A 20,619-nucleotide genomic window follows, 5' to 3' on the forward strand; every position below is an offset into this window, starting at 1 on the left:
TCATTTATTTATAAACTTCATAGTTTGCACATAAATACATGTATATTTATTAAATATCATTACTGAGTATTCGAAGTATTTAATAGTAATATTCATATATTATACTTCTATGATAATTGTTGAATTTATCCTCCTCACTTCTGATATTGATAAAATTAGGATCATTCGACGCGTTTTTGTATGAAATGAATAAATCTGGCAAAAAACATATCGCTTTGTTCCGCGAACCGAGATATTAATTATTGAAGTTGACAGATATTCAGGTGAGGAAATTTGTCACATTGAGGGTTATACAAATTCTCTCAGACTCTGTTTTATAAACACAAATTTTTTATTTAAAAAAATTTTCTGTTTTAAAAACACAAATTTTCTCTGTTTTAAAATACAAATTATTTTTTATATAATTTTTGTTTTTATAGAGAATCTGTTTTTAAAACAGAGAATTTGTTTTTAACCTTTAAATGCCACACGGGGTTAATTGGATCCCAGCGTAAAAAAGTATTATTCGTAGAGTTTTCAATATTTTGCTTTTTGAAAATTTGTTTGGATACACCTCAAAGTTTCTAAAAAAAAAAAATTGTAGTTATTAAAATTTTACTGTAAATATACTAAAAAAAAATTAGTTAAAATTTAAGAAACATACTTTTTTAAACAAATAATATTTGTATATTTTTTTTAATTTTTAATATTTTTTGCTAAAAATTTAGACTGTACTCCTAAGATAGTATTTTTTAAATAAAGCTAAGTCTGACACTGAATATTCTAAAAAAGGTACTTATTTTGCGAAATAAATGGGGAAATTTTAGAGAAAGAAAAAACACAACGATTTATTTGACCTATATATTTGGTAACAAAATTATGAAAAAAATATTTTTGAGCATATAATTACAAAAGTATGTAAAAATATTACAAAAAATACAAAAACATATAAACATTAATTTTATTCTAGTCTAGAATATTCGATATAAAAGTAAACGCGATGCTTATCGTATATCGGCCTGTGGTACGAAAGCAAATTATTAGGGACGCATCCGATGTCCGGAAAGTATCCGGTATCCGATGTTATCTGGTACTTTTTTACTATCTAACGGATAACTGGATATCATTAGTATCTGGGAATATATCCGAATTTGATATCATTAAATTGTTTATTTTTATCTTTTTTATACAAATGTTCTAGAAACAAGTATGCATATTTATGATAATATATATACATCGTTGCACAATTACAATCTTTTTCTCTAAAGATTTTTTTTTTTGGAAGCTACTTTCTCCGAATCCGTTCGGGTTTGGAAAATGGATATCCAACTTGAAGAAATCGCTTTCTTGAATATCCGAATGGATACTAGATATCCATTATCCGATGTTACATTCTGTCCGGATATCCAATATCCGGTATCCGATAATTTTACGATTTATTTATATATTGCATCCCTACAAATTATACTCCATCTAATTATTCACTACATATAGTGAAAAAGTTATAATTACAACATTAAAATTACAACACTAAGACAATTTTATAGCGCTCATAGTAATATTTACAATTTAAAATGATAAAATTCACACAAAAACGTGAATAAAAAAATTGCTTTGATTTTTTATTTTGCACAATGTAAATGACACACTTAGGTATTTTGTACCTCGAAATGCATTCTGCTTGACTGCTATACAGAGACCGACTTGCCACGAATTATTCAACTAGTAGTTGAGAATCTAAATTAACGGTAGATGAAGCCAGAAATTCGATTTACACACACACACACACACACACACATGCACACACAAGCACGCACACACGCGCGCGCGCGCACACACAACACGATTTCGATTGAGATATTAAAGACATTAAAGTTTTAAACGAAGAACCATGTTACAATAAACGACTGATCTCTGAAATGATAATCATTAAAAAACAAGACAATAGCCTTAATTTTCAAATACAGAGACCGATACAGAGCGACAATAAAGCATATACATGTATATCTATTATAAACAAAGTTTGACACTGTTTATATTTGTGTCACACTAATCTATCGAAAATTTAAAATCAATAAGTAGTGAGAAGTCATATCGATAACATATCTCAGATTACTCATTTAAAACAGTAGTTTTTTACAATTTTAATTTTAACTTTTGGACTGTGAATATTATTAATTTACTCTTTTTGTCTTGTTTTATTACTCATAATTTATTTACGACTTTTATATATTTTACCAAATGTTATCCACAATTTATATTTTTGACAAATTTTGACTATCACAATGAATTGTTCGAGTGTACGGTGAGTATTTAAAAAGAGATAAATTGGAAAGACTCTCCTTCTCACATGTAACAAATAACGTCAATTTTGTAACATATGCAATGTCTAGAAAATTTAAACATTCAATCTGTAAATCGATTGAGAGGGAAATTTCGTTTCCTGTGGAAGGTATCCATCGAACATTCAACTTTTTATCATGAATAAAGTGTAAACTACAGACGAAAAAATGGATGTAAAATGTTAAGGATTATCTGAAGGCTTAATAAAAAGCCGAAACATGTAATGTCTATACATATGTTTATCTAATCTTTCAATTAAATTTTATTTTATTGATGTAACATTTACACTTTTAAATAATTATTTGACTCTTATATGTCCTTTATAATATTTATTTAAGTACTCACATTTATGTGAGATTGATATGATATATGATGATGTCTGTGAACAAATTTGGTATCCAAATGAAGAAAGATAATTGTGATGAAATCGAGCAGTCACAATTATCGATCGAATCTGTACGAAATTACATACGCAACAATAAACTCTACCTGATTCCGGATCACTACGACACGAAGGAACGAAAAATAGAATATGTGGCCGCACCGGAGTTTGACACCGACGCAGTAAACAAAAGCTACATTAAAAGTAGTTTGAGATTCAAAAAACGAAATCGAGGAATTGTTTAAGACGTTAGGAAATTATTTCTATATTAGATCGGTCTCTAAAATGTTTCTTATTATTATCAGTAATTTTTTTATTATTTATTAAATTTACATGGAGGGCACAATTTTCGAATAACATTAAAAAATTCCTTTGCAACATTATTGTTTATTATATAATAATTAGTTACATCAACAATAAATCACCAATAAAAGCTATACCAACAATAAAAACTATTTGCTCTAATATTGCAAACATCTTCTATCAGCTAAATAATAATAAGAAAAGTGAAATTTGAACGATTAGGTTAGCTAATATAAACTAAGTTTATATTTTTAAAATTATCTTTACTTCTAAACTACACTAAAATTTGCTATACTTTGGATAAGACGTACAATTATGTTTATGACTAAACTTCTAAACTGCACTCAAATATTACATGTTCATCACCTATTTTTATTATTCATTTTATGTTGAAGGAATCTGTCCAAAAACTGATAATAAACGTTTTTGTTTATGGTAAATAAATTACGTTTATGAGGTTTTTTTAGTTTATTGTTTCTATGTTGGATCGGTCTCTAAAACGTTTCTTATTATTAGTAATTTTTTTGGTATTTATCAAATTTAAATGAAGGGCAGAATTTTCAAATAACATAAAAAAATTCCTTTGTAACGTTGTTGCTTATTATATAATATTTAGTTATAAGGAAGCTATTTGTAAAAGAATTGATAATAAACGTTTACATTGTTTACGACAAAGAAATTATATTTGTAAAGTTTGTTAGTTTATTAATTTTTTCATTTTTCTTACAATTAGAGAACTGTTAATAGTACCATTTTTAGCTTTCTTTTTTAATATAAAGTAAATAATAAAAATAGGTGATGATACGTGGTACGTAAATGCCGTTTCGGAACGCAAGTCTAGTAGTCTGCATGTGATTCAATAAATACAGTAAATAATTAGTGCAATACTAATAATCCTGCCCTTCATTTAAATTTCATAAATACCAAAAAAATTATTAATAATAAGAAACGTTTTAGAGACCAATCCAACATAGAAATAATAAACTAAAAAAACCTCATAAACGTATTTTATTTACCATAAACAAAAACGTTTATTATCAGTTTTTTGGACAGATTCCTTCAACATAAAATGAATAATAAAAATAGGTGATGAACATGTAATATTTGAGTGCAGTTTAAAAGCTTAATCTACATGCGATTTAATGAATTCATTAAATAACTAGTACAGCGTTGATATATACAGCTTATCAAAATTTGCGTAGACACCTGAAGTATACTAAATATTACAAATATGAATTTGAATTTATATTAGCTGGTCTATAATAATCAACTTTCACTTTTTTTATTATAAATAAATCAATATTTGATAAACAGATTGTAATTAGCGCAAAAAATGTTACAAATATCTATTATCAGCTCAAATTATAATATAAATAAATTTATATTATATTATATATATAAATATTATAATATATATTATATATATAAATATTATATATTATATTATGTATATTATATATATAATATACATAAATTTATATTATATTATATTATAATTTGAGCTGATAATAGATATGTGTAACATTTTTTGCGCTAATTGCAATCTGTTTATCAAATATTGACTAAAATGACTTAAAAATTAAATCAAATTGTAAATGGTAATTCTCCATTAATTGCAGCCGCCACTTTTTCATTTTTCATGATTGTCACATGATTACCTTCAATACAATGTACTTTCACTACACCTTGAGTTACCTTAAATAATTATATAAATCATTAAGAAAAACTTTCGTTAAATTTGATTTATTCAGTACAAACTATAATAAATTATTTAGAATACCTTGTTCAATCCATAATTCTCTCCGATCGGCATATTAAACGAAGATATACATTTTAGCAATGTTATGGGAGACTTAATAGGAGGCAAAGTAGAAGAATCATATTCTCGAAGAGCGGAAAAGTGTTTGTAAATCGTTATACCAAGCGTCTTTAAATTTGCAGGTGAGAGATATGTATATATAATTGCGAACTGTTCAGCGAAAATATTAATTCTTTCATTAAAGCTCTCACATTTTTTCAATTCCATTGAAATCTACGAAAATATAAATTTCTATTTTTATGTACAAGATCATAAGACAAAACGAAGAAATTGATAATGATCCACATAAAAATACCGAAATGTAAATAATATACTATAAACTAGTTTTAATGTGAGTCTCGAAACAAAGATTGCATTACCTTTTCAGAACTTCCTGGTGAATAGATTTCCATAATATTAGTTAATACATCAATCTGAAAATTTGTATCATCAAACTCAGATTCAAAAGATTTTATTATTGTTCGCAAAAGGTCAGGAGCACCGTCGATGAGAACAAGTCGACCTTTAAAATTCATAGCTTCCAATCTCCTTGTTACTTCAATTGCGATAAGAGATCCGAAGGAATACCCTACCATTACAAAATCTTTTCCATTTGTTAGTATTGAAAGTATATGCTGTAAAAATATAAAAAGTATGAAATTTATATCTATTAAAACAATGAAAACAATTTTTTATCAACATAAAATGAAATTAGTAATGTGATTATTGCATACGTTTGTGAGTTGATTAGTCGTTTCCAATATCATATTTGTAGAATTGATGTTATTTGTCGTATAATGCAAAACTGATGTTGAATATTTAATACATGGTATTATGGTTTTAAATACAGGACCACATCCGTCAATACCCGGTATAAGAAATACTTCAGTCGTAGTGTTCTGTCTGTTAGTTGAAAAATCTGTTGGGGAAACAAAGTCTTCATTTTTTAATGTAATACCAACTAAAAGTTTTAAACCGTCTGACTTCTCTATGTCAAATTTCTTATCATCATCCACATCATTGTCACCGATGCTTGTAATAGACATCTTAATGAGTTTTGCGAAAGTAAGATTTCGTATCTCTTGTGCTGTGACAAATATATCAAATTCTCGTTCCAGAGTTTGCTTGATTTCTACAGCCATCATGGAGTCCATTCCAAGTTCGGCAAGAGATGAATTTGGACTTACAACTTTTATGTCACTTATGTCTACAATATAGAATATAAAATTATTCTAATCAATACTATAACGCTTTTTTCGTAAATTAGACTAGCAAACAAATATGATAAATATTTGCAAAAGAATAAGTTCCCATAGGAGCACCTACTTAAAATATTAGCAACTGTTTCTACCAGATTTCCTTGACATCCAATTTTTTTTTCAGCTACGACCATGCTGCTCACAATCGGCCGATTTTGAAGTAAAAACTTATCGAGCTCATCGAGACAGCAGGAAATCTTTTGCTGCAAAGTACCACCAATGATTAATTCCTTATCCTCCTCCTGCATATCAGCGACAAGACCCACGTCACCCACAGCTCCCCATTGAATCGCTAACCCTGGTAATCCTTCCTCCACTCTCTTCTCGCAAATTCTCTCCATAATGGAATTGGCCATGCCATAATTCGTCTGGCCAGCGTTTCCTCTGCCGCAGGAAACGGAAGAGAACACCACAAAATGTCGAAGGTTAAGACAGATTTTCCTAGAAAGTTTGTCCAGCATTTGCGTTGCACGAGCCTTCGATTGGAAGGACTCTGAAAATGTTTGTGCGGATTGATTTTTGAGGACGCCATCCCTCAGTACCACACCCAGATTGAATATAGCGTCCACCGGAGCTTCTTTTTCTACAGTCCTTAAAAGATATTCGCAATCTTTGAGGTCAGCAACATCGATATTCTTGATGATCAGAACATTTACGCCATACGATTTCCACAATCGAACTTTCATACGTTGGTAACCGTTTTTTATTCCATTTCTTGAAATCAGAACAATGTTTCTGGCACCACGAAATATAAGCCAGTCTGTTAATTCTAAACCAAATCCGCCCAGGCCTCCTAGTATAATGTAACTCCTATCTTTGAGACAATAATAGCGACGATACGCAAGAATGTGCTTATCTAAAGGTTCATCCTTCTCATGAATATTTATAATTATCTATAAAAATAATCATATTTCAAAAATGCACGTTATGCATGTCAATAAGATTATATAAGGCTTTAATTTGCGAATAAACTCTTCTGTTGTTATTCACGCATACCTTTCCCGTGTGTTTCCCGCTGGCCATAAACCTGAAAGCTTCTTCAATATCAGTTTTTGGAAAAATTTTTGCTTGAATTGGTTTGATTGTTCCATTTTTTAAACCATCGGCTACCATTTTGAACAATAGGAATTTATATTTGTGATCACCAGTGAACATATTATCCAGTAGAATTCCATGAAAGCTAATTCCTTTATTAAACTCGGACATATTCAGGGAATTATTAGATACAAGATCAAATTTTCCAATCTCTAAGAATCGACCGTTTTGAGCTAAACATCGAACAGACGCGATTAACTTTTCTTCCGCCAATGAATTTAGCACAATATCGACGCCGCGCCCTTTCGTTTGGCGTATAACCATGTGTTCAAAACTTGTATCTCGAGAATTTCCAATATGATCATCCGGAATGATCGGAAACATTTTCTTAAGAAAGCTCCGTTTGTCACTTGTGCCGACGGTAGTAAACACCTCGCATCCTTCTTTAAGAGCGAGATGAATAGCTGCTTGTCCAATACCTCCAGTACCAGAATGTATAAGTATTTTATCGCCCTTTTTCATTTTTCCATAAATGTATAAGGATAAATAAACCGTGCTGTAAACACACGGGACTGATGCCGCTTCTTCAAATGTCCACACGTCGGGTATCTTCCAACAAAGATTTTTATCCTTCGTAACGACGTTTGCTATGCAACTAGAAAGTGTAACTTTTATTTAGTGTCCGTTCTTATTACACAGCACAATAATTTCTTGTAGCATTACTTACTCAGTGTCACGAATTCCCATTATACGTTGTCCGTTAGCATCGAAACCCACGAATTCCATTCCAAGAGGAACATACTGAAACAATCGTCCTTTTAAACTCGTATTTGGAATTGTCAATTTACCAGTGGCGAGCATTATATCTTTAAAATTCAAAGATGAGTAGACAACGTGCACTAAATCCTCACGACAAGACACAACAGATAAATTATTTTCTACCCAATAGAATGTACTTAAATTTCCTCGAATCTGTGAAGAAATAAAATTTTGGTATTATGATACGACGTATATAGAATAGAATTTTAAAAGGCTTCGTGACAGCATTCGATCTTCCATTTGCCAAGTAGAATTTTGCATTTAAAAGACAAACAAGAGATAATATTATAACGATAATGAACAATACTTAAAAAAAGTTTGTATTTACCCTTTGACAGACATGAGCGGTAGGTACAGATATGGCTTCGGGTCGCGGCAATTTTAAATGTCTGTACGATCCCCAAGTTTTATTAGATCGCAACACATTAATGGTCATATCTTTCTGTAATTGTTCTTGATAGAAGGGGTCTTGAAGAGAGAATTTAGGTGCCTGTTCATCTTGAAGGAGCACACCCCTAACAAATTCGCCACATGGCTCTTTTCTCAAGCAGTTAATAAAACCCAATAAACCGCACTCAAAATTTTTCTCTCCCACAATTATAATTCTACTATTTTTGTTAAGCTTGTTCTCATCGCTCAAAAGCGACTTTAGATTCTCCAGCCAATTAAAGTTATCATTACTTATGTAAACAACAGTCCTTTCTCTTATCGATACTTTTTTTTTTAGAAGCACAATTAGTTCTTTATCAGTACGTTTTTCGAGTATAACGTTTAATTCGTACTGCTCCAAATGTTTTTTATAATCAGTTAAGTCGCACTTCTCACGCGTCAACAGATAACCACCCTTTCCTAAAAATGGCAACAGTCGCTGTAACGATGTATGTTGTTTGGTCAAAAGATTGAATCCAGCAATAATTAAAGTTTTGTCATCTAAAGATGATTTTTCAAAATTTTTGATTGAGAAGTTTTGCGGTAAGTCTTCTGGCTTGAAACGATTTGATGATGTTAATAGAGTGACATTCACTTGTATCAGTGGTATATCACGAAATGCTTCGAGTAGCAACGAAGATGAAAGATATTCTAATTCAACATCATCGACATCTTCTACTAGTTCAGCGGCTTGCACTTTTATAATTTGATGATCTTCCAGTACGAGTTGAGCAGATAACCGAATTGCTTCGTTCAAGGAAATATTAGCGCGATCACAGTGAGCTACAAACGTATGTTTCTCAATAACAGCATCTTGAGCTAATTGCCGACGAGAGATTTGAGTAGCTTTCAGACCTCGAATCTCTACACCACCAGCTTTTATCGTGTCTATCTCTTTGTACACTTGTACCTGTAATACTGTAAGACAAGTAAAATTATACGCCTCATATTATGGAGATCTTTTACATATTATTTATTAATTGAACGATGAACTATTAATAATAAAAGACAATTACGATTTTCCATATCTGTTGTAAGTTTTGTATTATCTGTGCTTTCCCGCAGCTTCGAAGCATGAAGCACTGGATTGATGACAATTTTTTGTATACTCGTTGGAACATACAAATCCCTGGTGTCATATCCGATAATTAGCGTTTGTAACATCGTGTCCATAAATGTTTCCCAATTACTTTTCCAAGCGATATGTCCTTGGGTTCCCGAAACAGAGATACTCCTTAATCCACGAAATAAACCCCTGTACTGGTATCCACGCAATTTCAACTCTTTGTAGATATCTCGTGCAGTCATATCTTCATCAACATCACTAGTCTTTGGTAATAGATCTGTCGGAATCATTTCTTGTTCTGGATTCAATGTCTCATACACTGTACCTGTGACAACAACGCTATCTCCTTCCGTTATTTCAAACTTTCCATCTGTAATATTTGTTTATATTTGATTATACTTTATTTTTGTCATCGTACTACATTGACCGTAATCTGTATTCGCTAATTCATCGGACTCAGATTATTTTTTCAACTTCCTCATAAAGAATATTATAATAAATGTTTAAACAATAATTTAAGGTACAATGAACCTGCAAATACTGCTATGGAAATTTCAAGGAAAATCCATTTAAAATATAACTGATCTAAATACCTGTTTGTATTGCAATATATAGTTCCACAGTATCATTTTTCGACAAATAAATAGCACGGATAAATTTTACATCTCGGAAAACTATCGGTATTGTTGTGTACATTAACCCTTTTATCAAGCCAATTGTTTTCCAAATGAGTCCCAAATAACCTGTCGCAGGTAGCAAATTTTTCCCATCAATTATATGACCGCTCATATATTCATAATCCTCATCGTCGAGTAAAATGTTGACGTATCTTCCTCTCGATTTCATAAACCCTTGTTCTTCTTTCGATATATGCCAATTTTCGGAATGATCCCATCTGATATATTATAATTCACGTACAGAAAAGTATAAAAAAAATAAAAAAAAAGAAGAAAAGATGTATACTAAGAAATAATAAAAAGCTTTTTTACTGGCATTTGTTGTACTTGTCTGGACACATTAGTTTTGATCTTTTACATATGTTTGTTGAACTTTGCTACGAGGCAGTTCATTTTTGACTGTACAATCGTACGAATAATGTCGAGTTCTACATCGAGACTCAACCAAACTGCGTATATTCTTAATCTGTGAACTTTTGCGATAATTATTTTTTAATTCTGTTTCTATTATTTTTTACATCTGAAGAGGGCTCAATCCGGTAGCCGAAACTTGTAATGTTATATGTTTATTTTTCACCGGTATTATTTCTTAGTATACATCTTTTCTTCCTTTTTTTATCTTTTCTGTACTTTTAATTTATGCCTTTAATTATATGTCTTTTTAAAGGAATGCGCTGACTCTTATTTCGCCCTTCATTTGTTGTTATTTTTTTTATAATAATAACACACATTCTATATATTTGTACAGACACACACGCGCGCGCGCGCAAGCACACATATAGGGTGTTTGGAAATCAGTGATAAATCTTTCGCACATGGGCAGAATGGACTAAACTGAGAAGAAGAGTTTTCTATCATTTTATAATTGTCGCAATGGTTAATGAGTTATTAACTTAAGAAAACAGTCAAATTTGCCAGACAGACCATCGCCAGCAATTGTGACAATTGTAAAATGATTGATGACTTTTCTTCTTAGTTTAGTTCATTCTGTCCCTGTGCGAAAGACTTATCACAAATTTTCAAACACCCTGTGTATATGTGTGTATATGTACAAATATATAGAATGTGTGTTATTAATTATCAATTAATGAAATTACATTTTTTTTAGTTACATTGTGTTAAATGGCTTTTAATGGCCCAGTAAGAGGTCCTGAAAAAATTTTAACTGGATCTTGTTCTGGGTGAACAGATCTACAATTTCGGGAGAATACCCATTTGAACGCTTGGAATCTTGCTAAAATTGACTTTGAAATTTGGTTTTTCACATTAATCGGACTGTGTTCCTTAAGTATATATCGTAGAGCTAAATGAATTATTTGCATCGTGCTCTGTGACCAAAAAAATATACAGTACCACATTTAAAATCCTGTTTAAGCCATTTTTGCATAAAATCAAACATATTATATATTAAGGAAAATTATAACTTTGATTTAAGAATCGTTTACTAGCGATCTCTAAATCTTAATATTTTTTGATAAAAATTTAGGGATGTTCTGTTGTCATGAAATGAAAGCTTTTAAACTGACGTGATAGGTCGATTAAAAAAAATATTTTCTTTTTTTCTTGTCAATTATATATATATATTCACACTTTTTTACATAAAAAACGAAAATAAACTAGGATTTTCGGGCAAATCAACAATAAATTATTTAACCTTCGAACAGGCAAGTGAGAGTAACTCCGCGGTTTTTCTTTGCGTTTTCTTAAAACATTTATTCTGCAATTTCTTGTATTAGTCTCGTACGTTTTTATATTGTTTTCTTATTCAGACGTCATCAAAATTACAATTATAATGATATTTACCTGATTGATGGAGAAATCATAGGAGTTCCTCGGCCAACTGGAAATTCTACTGGTGGGTATAAATTGGCAACTTGTGGTTGTAAACCGCAGTTATAGAGCTTCCCAATTCCTTGTAGAATTATATTAATATTTTTTTCGGTTCGTCGTGTTAATACAAGGTTTGTCACATTTGGATATAAAGAGTCTGTTAAAACGTGTTGTAAAACATCATCCGGTGCGATTTCGATGACCACAGCATTACTTGGAATTAGTTCCGTTGTTTGTGGAAAGAGGACTGTGTTTAATATACTTTGTGTGTGATAGTCCGCTGACGATAACTTTGATGCTGAAGTAAACCATTCGGTGCGAGGTATAGAAGTGCTGATCCACTTTGAACTTCGTTTTTTTGGACACGGTATTATTTTGTTCAGACTAAGCAAAAGCTGACTTTCCGCGGATGCGATATAAGAACTGTGAAACGGTATGTTGCAGTTGATCTTCTTCACGTAAATATTGTTGACCTGATTATTAAAAAATGTAACACATGCAACTGCAGTAAATTATGATAAAATTAACTTTTCAATGTTTTAAAAACTTAAATATTTTTTTTATCCTCTAATTTACATGTGAGCTATTTTAATTCTACCTGCAATTTTTTCATAAATTCTTCTATAGATTCCTTTGGTCCACATACGACGTTGCTGTTCTCGCTATTGTAGCATATTATTTCAATATTCGTCGGACATATATTTTTAAGATGCTCGTAATTGGTATTGACAACCGCCATTGAGCTATGAATTATTTTTTCTTCGGCACATGCCAAACCAATAAAATATGCTGATAAAATAGTTTGTTCAATAGTGAGACACTTATCTGCGTATGCACAACCAAGTTCACCGGCAGAGTGACTAATCATGTAATCAGGAGTAATTCCTAAAGATGTTAAGAGATCTACTAAGCCAATCTACAAATGTGTACAAATAATTTTATAGGTAAACACTATATACTATAATATTCTTATTATTGTTATAATATATGTATAATACAATGTAATAAAACATTTGATTTTATTTTAGTTCTTATGGAAAATAACAACATTAAAAAGTGTGTTCTATTTACAAATATGTATAATATTATTGATACTTATACAGAGGATACCCTCCTATTATAAGATAGACGCCTAATATGAGATAGTGATGTCTCTGCTAAACTAATAAACGCTATCTATTGGTTTTAACATTTGTAATTGGTGATTGACATATGTATACATTATTTTTTACTACACACGTACAACTTTGTCGGCTCTCAGTGGCTTTATATTCCTTTATAGATTTATTTTTATATTTCTTTAATTAAAAAAAAATGAATTTGAATTAACTTTCACCCTTACAAAAAAACTTTCATTTTCAGGTGTTAAGAGTTTTTCAGCATTATTATTGAGTATCGGTTAAGTATGATCATGAATATTCGGTATTACTTTGGACACTGAATATTGAGTGTCATTTGAGTGTTGATCATTAATGTTGGGTATCGGTTGGGTGTGACCATAAAATCCGATGAATAGTTTGATGTATACACCATACTGTACGCCAAATTTGATGTCACACCCAACTGCGGTTTACCACTCAACACTTGTATACGAGAATCAATAGACAAGTGTAAATCTTAAACGGTTTAAATCTTTGAGTGTCATTTTCAAAATTGAATATAAGAGTCACTTGAATGTTGATCTTTGATGATTGAGAATTAATGCTGAAATATTGAATATGGATGTCGCAGATTCATTTATAAAAGAAATATATTTTAACTATACGTAAAATATCTTTTTGACAAATTCATCGATTGAGATATATCACAGTTATACATCCATTAATATTCAGTATTCTTGAATCATCGAAGCAGCAGTTTCCGTACGATTGCGGAGGTTCAGCACCATTGGATGGGCGATACACTTAGAAAAATAAGGAAATTAATTCCCAAAGGAGAGAAAAAGCGTTTTTTTTTATTATAGTGTTGTCGTGTGTTCTGGAATATAATGCAGATTAAGGACTGTCCCGAACAAAATCTTCGTACGTCTTTATGCTTAAAACTCATAGCCATAGTATGAAAAATTCTAACTTTTTCACCTAGTAGGCTTTGGATTGAATGTACAGAGCTACTGAAACAGTTATTTCCGCAGTTGTGTTAATTTCAGTCGAAAAATATCAAGTGAATTGAAAACACGTGAATTAATTATTAAAATTTTTCAAGAACACCCTGGGTGGACTTACAAGAAAATTGCGAGGCAAAAGTTTGTAGAGAAACGGTCTCAAATGTTATTAAAAGATTCAATGAGGACTTGACAATCAACCGGAAAGAAGGTTTTCTGGAGGAAAACAAGGTTTCCGGAGTCCAAAAAGGGTGAGGAAAGTCGTCGCCTTGTTTGAGAAGAATCCTAATCTCTCAACAAGAAAAGTGGCCCAAAAAGCAGGTTGCTCGAAGACATTTGTTGAAAGAGTAAAAAAACAAGCGAATCTAAAAACGTACAAAGTACAAAAAGTTCCAGACCGAAATGCTGTGAAGAACCAAGAGGCAAAAAACCGAGCCCAAAAATTAACAAGATGATTTTTTCAAAAAATTTGACTGTTGCGTTATGGACGATGAAACTTATGTATTGGCTGACTTTGCACAACTTTCTGGACAGGAATTTTATGTCGCAGGCTCTCGAGGGAATGTCGACGAAGAATTTAGAACCAAGAAACAGTCGAAATTTCCCAAGAAATTCCTCATTTGGCAAGCAATATGTGCTTGCGGGAAAAGGAGTAAATTTTTCGTAGCTTCTGGTACAATAAACACCGAAATTTACATCAAAGAGTGTTTACAAAGGAGACTATTGCCGTTTTTACGTGAGCACAATGTGTCTACATTCTTTTGGCCAGATCTAGCTTCCTGTCACTACAGCAAGGCGACCTTGAAGTGGTACGAGACGAACAATGTGGTTTTTGTGCCCCGGGAAGCGAATCCATCAAATCGCCCGGAACTCAGGCCAATAGAGAGATATTGGGCTATGGTAAAAAAGAAATTGAAGGAGACGAAGCAGCTGACCAGAAACGCGACAGAGTTTAGCAGAAAGTGGTCCACCGTCTAGAAGAAAGTCGGCGAAGACACCATAAAAACCATGATGGGAGGGATTCCGGAAAATCTCAAAAATTTTTATAAAAATTAATTTTAATTTTTTTTGTTATATACAGCATATTAATTGTAATTAAATGACGTTTCTAAAACTGGTCTATTTTTAAAAATTGATCAAGTGGTTCAGAAGATATGGTGGTTTTTGTGTGCGAAGATTTTGTTCGGGACAGTCCTTAATAATATTATTTTAGCAATAAAACAGAATTATAATAATTAAGTAATTTTATATAATAAAGCTATTTATTTTCATGGTTTTCTTTGGGCGTTAACCTTCAATTTCGTATAACCTTCAATTGACGATCCGAAAATTTGAGTGTTTTTTTGAGTGTTTAACACCTAGAATTAAGAGTTTTATTATCTTAAAGTTTATTAAATTTCCTTCAAAATGACTTATTATTTTTTTAAATTCTGCTCATAGATTTCTAACATTTACCCAGAATGAACTGAATTTCATAATAGGAGTCTTTTCTCTATACAAGGCCTTTTTTAACTAATTGAACGGATTTTGTCAAAAATATGAGATCCTTTTTACGCGTTTCTTATACATAGTTTAATTATTATCTGTAATTATTTTTTAACCAATGTGAATAATTTTTTATAAGAATTCTGTGTCTTTAAACGTGTATTTAAAATTAAAATTTTTTAGTTGATGCTTCAACTTATTCTAACTTTTCCAAATTTGCGTTAGGTGGGTCCTTCGCGCAAAGCGGATAGGGGCAACGCGGATGATTTATCCTCATTACTCGGTATATGATTATAATGAAAAATACTGGGAATACAGACGATCTTTCGAGTGTACGAAACATACGTGTTTGTTTACATAATTTTTGTTTATTTTTTGCCACAATGCAGTATAATGATTTGTTTATGACTGATCCATTGTTGTTAATGCACTAAATGAGCCCATGAAGGTTGCACTATATATAGAGGATCTGGTAGCTATTTTTATGATGATTGCCAAGACTGATTCTAATTCTTTAAATTTTATTTGCATTGCACGTGTGATCTATTCGCTTTGCCCAGAGAGGTCGAGCAAAGGGGATAGTTTCTTTTTTTTTTATATTTTAACTAAAACGATATATTAATATTCTAGTTTAAAATTTTTTTAAATTTCAAATTAAGTCCTTTAAGAGATTTATGAGGATAAAAATGGTTTCTGATCTCGATTTTAATTGTGTCATTTTTTCTTCTTAACCTTAACACGTCCGCGCTGCTCGGGCTGACGTTATATCTTTATAAGCGCAAAATTAAAATTAGTTATTATAATATTTTGAGAATATTATATAACAATTTTTAATATTACGAGAGTATTTTATGGACTATATACATTATATGTCCACTTATATAATATAATATTGGGGTATTATATCCTTAATATATCCCTTACATATTAAAATATTTAGAAATATTACTTATTTTTAATTTAGTGCAAATTAGTAATTTGAATTCACAATCCAGTAACGAAAAGTTCTCATTAATCTATGCTGCATCTTCTTCGTTCTAAAAAAATGTTTCGGCCTGATTTTAAGTACATATCCAGTACTACAACTGTGCGCCAAAATTATTTTCAGTCTTTAAACGTATACTTATATTAAATAAATGTAGCAGTTTTACAAATTAAAGTAAATGCTCTATTATAATACTTTTTAATGTTTAAATAATATTACTTTTAGTAACATTTAATAGTTTAAATAATGTTACTTTTAATAATAATATAACACATCATCAGAAGTGGACATATAACCATCCATTAATATTTCGAGGATATTATTTAATATCATATTATTTTAATAAAATATTATACTTTTGAGATGTTACATTTAATATTCTAAGAGAATATATTTCAAATATTACTTAATATTAAATAATATTAAAATATTACTTAATATTAAATAACAATATAGCGTTTATAGGGACATAGCTAAAGTCTATTTTATATGTTTATGGTCTCTTGTTGGAAAGCACTCTAGGTTTTTCATACGAATGCAGTACGATGGTGATGTATCAGATTAATAAGTACATGCCCGCCGCCGCGCCACGGAACTTAATTTCTTCCACCCAGATAATATCAAATGACTATGCTAAAAAAGTACGATTTTTATAGAAAATTTAACGAGAAATACAATGGCATTTTAAAAAAATTTTTATTTTGCTGATTGAGCAGTAAAATGACTTTAAATATTTTAATTTGTGTTGTTTATAATAATTATAATATAATAACAATAATAATAATAATAAATACGTAAATGTAAATAATTATTTTATATTAAAAATAAATCTAATTTGGAACACTCTGTAGGATGAATAGAAATGGAATTATCGCGATTTTAAGAAGCATTTAATCGGCGAGTTTGAAAACTTTACGTAAAATTTTCTGTATTTTCGGAAATATTGACCAAAAAATATTGCGAAAATACATGTCGGCTTATTTTATATAGGAAATATAATCGCAAAATATTATGCGTAAAAAAATTTTAGTAAGTAAGTTAAAATCATTACCCCATGTTAAGTATTCCATTTGTAAAAGAATATTTTATATATGACGAGCAGACTTTGAAAATGTCTTTTGTCCAAAATTTTTTATTTCCAGAAAATGAGGAAGAAAGAAATTACGCATACAAGAAAATTACGCAATTTACAGAAAATAATATGCTAATCAATAGGATGTGAAATATTAAACAAAATAGCAAAACAATTGCTTAAAAATTTTAGACATATGCATTTTATTTGTCTCTTGTTAAAAACATAGTCTTCGAAGTATGTATGTTTTTTCAACGTGGAAATTAACGATGAAAAAAATGCTTTCTGAACATCTCAGAGTAACTTATAATATGAGTCCTTCAACACTGAACACTACTTCTAATTAAAAAATGAAATTTTGAAACGCATTTTGAAAGTCTGCTCCTCATATGAAAAATAATGGATAGTTTACCTGAATGGCGACGATTCCAAGAAAAATGTTCAACCTGCTTTCGCTTATATTTTCTTCCATTTTTGTTATAATGTCTATGACACTTATACCGTACGGCTTTAAAACATCATTGCACTTTTTTATCGTTTTTGCAAAGACATGGAACTTTAATAAATTTCGACCTAATAAGATTTTAGTTTATAAATTATATCATTTAATAGTGATACGTGATTTATTAATAAAATATGAAATATCGAGTATGTACCCATTCCTGGCCAGTGCGAACCTAAGGCTGAAAATATAAACCAGACAGGTCTGTTGACGCGTTCATAATTTTGAATTTCCTTTATTGAATTTTGTTGGCAAGAATTCAGTATTATATACCCTCTCCATGGATGGCCCTTTATATTGTCTGCATGAATATCGTGTAACAGACGAATATATTCTACATCTATTGGATGGTTAGCAATCTGTAATAATAAAGTTTTAAAAATTAAAATTAAACATAATGTTTCTAATTATCAAAAATAATATCGAAATATTTTTAAAAAATCTAAACTAACATCATTTAAAAATAACTTCACAGATTCTTCAGTACGTCCAGATAATATGACAAGTCTAGGTAAGTCATCATTTGGTGCTCCATTATTAATTTTCTGTTTGGAATTCCACTTCAATAACATATGAGCATTCGATCCTCCAAAACCGTAATTATTAATTGCTACATAACCGTTTTTGAGTGGCATTTGTTCTTGGATGACACGAACGCTCCCATTTAATAAGGCATCTATATCTTTTCTTGGCGATGTATAATTGATATTTGGTGGAACAAAACCAGTTTCGAATCCTATTATTACCTAATAGTGATAATAACAGTTTTAAAGTGTCAATTTGAAATAATTTGTAAAATGTCGATTAATCATACATTATGTACATGGACAGTTCGAGAAAAAAAATCAGTGCAGACTTTTTAAAAGAAGACTATATTGAAAAAGAAATCAAATTTTGTTAAAAAGACAGTAATATAGAAAAATTATTAATTTATCAAATAATCAAATTATATCAAAGAAAAGTAAACTTTATAATAATAGATAAAACTGGAAATTATTTATTTTACCTTAGCGATCTGATTAAAACCACTTGCACCCTCGGAATGCCCGAGATTAGATTTCACGGAACCGATCATTAATGGAGTTTCTCTATTTTTACACAAACTGTTATATATAGCATTAACTTCTTGTGGATCACCAACTTTGGTACCGGTAGCATGTGCTTCGATATAATCCAAACAAGATGTTGGTATTTTGCATTCTTCGTAAAATTCCTTTAGTAAGGTATATTGCATTTGTGATGAAGGATATGTTATTCCTTCTTCTTTATAACCATCGCTATTTAGTTTAATATGCGGACATATGGCATAAATCCTCTTAGCATTTTTCGCTTTTTGAAGATATACTGCTGCAATTGTTTCGCTTCGCGTATAACCATTAGCAGCGATATCTAATGGACTGCAATAACCATTGGGTGCCAAAATACCTAAGAAGTATAGTAAACATATTTGAACGTGTGTATTATATAATGGATTATGTTTAAATCAAAATGAGCATTTTTATGGTATTTTTTAATATAGTATTTTTTAGTTTTTAAATGTGTGGTGTTAAAAATGTTTTTATTGAAATTATACATTATAGTTTTTGTAAATGATTTTTAAAAATTTATTTTATATAAATAAGGAATGATTTACGTGATTCTATAAATGTCATGCCTATTGTATTATACGGCTATCAAATTTTAATATAATAAAAATACAAAATATAAATATTTATAATACCAAGTCGAGCGAAGTGCAGGTTTACTATGGGAAAAAGACATAAATTTGCTGTTCCAATTATTGCGTCGTCGCATTTTCCTGATTTGATACAATCGTAACCAACAGCCATAGCATGAAGGCTAGAACTGCATGCTGTATCGATGGAATAAGATGGCCCTTTCAAATCGAAGTAATACGAAATCACATTTGCCATTGCATATTTTTGGCATCCAAAAATGCATTCTCTGCTTAACTAATTACAAAACATTTGTCATTGCCATTTCCTTACATAAATAATAGATTCAGTAGATTCAATCATTTCTTTGGTGAATATTTATTTTAGGTGACATCTCACTGATTTCAATGTCTTTTAGATATCTATGTTGTAGGGGAGAGTGTCCTGAGTGATTCTCTACAAGAATTAAATGCGGGACAGCATTGATTTAAGAGATATAATAAATTGAAATTCTATAATATGCAAAGAATATTGTAATATTGGCATAAGAGATATATTACGAACATTTAATTTGTATATGTCATATTAATTTCTTAAAGAATGTAAACAATCATCCTTTTCCTTCTGCTTAGGGACGCGCGACTTCCACACAAAGGGACTTTCACCCCACTCCCCCTTTCCCCCATTTAGGACTACAGAAACACAGCTATTTATCAAAGCCTCTATATCTTTTCTTGGTATTGTATAATTAATATTTGGTGGAACAAAACTAGCTTCAAATGTTATTTTTATTAATAGTTATAATAACATTTCTGAAGTGTGAATTTGAATGAATTGTAAAAAGTCAATTAATTATATATTATATACATGGGCAGTTTGATAAGTGTCTGTAACTGTTT

General features: G+C 30.4%; 1 protein-coding gene across 1 annotated transcript; it reads right to left on the minus strand.

The window, feature by feature from the left end:
- Positions 1-4,543: 4,543 nt before the first annotated feature.
- LOC108752168 (fatty acid synthase-like) lies at positions 4,544-20,017 on the minus strand. Its single transcript, XM_018492838.1, has 17 exons — positions 19,786-20,017; positions 19,072-19,490; positions 18,518-18,811; positions 18,220-18,424; positions 17,976-18,136; positions 12,519-12,836; positions 11,894-12,393; positions 10,007-10,308; positions 9,364-9,783; positions 8,247-9,265; positions 7,827-8,071; positions 7,061-7,754; positions 6,132-6,957; positions 5,540-6,012; positions 5,186-5,440; positions 4,788-5,039; positions 4,544-4,702 (listed from the first exon to the last, which is right to left on the minus strand). Exons 1-17 carry the CDS (start codon positions 19,976-19,978, stop codon positions 4,592-4,594), a joined length of 6,687 nt encoding a protein of 2,228 aa, XP_018348340.1. The 5' UTR covers positions 19,979-20,017; the 3' UTR covers positions 4,544-4,591.
- Positions 20,018-20,619: the final 602 nt, after the last annotated feature.

The sequence above is a fragment of the Trachymyrmex septentrionalis genome, unplaced genomic scaffold (assembly GCF_001594115.1).
Source record: "Trachymyrmex septentrionalis isolate Tsep2-gDNA-1 unplaced genomic scaffold, Tsep1.0 scaffold575, whole genome shotgun sequence".
Taxonomy (NCBI): Eukaryota; Metazoa; Arthropoda; class Insecta; order Hymenoptera; family Formicidae; genus Trachymyrmex; species Trachymyrmex septentrionalis.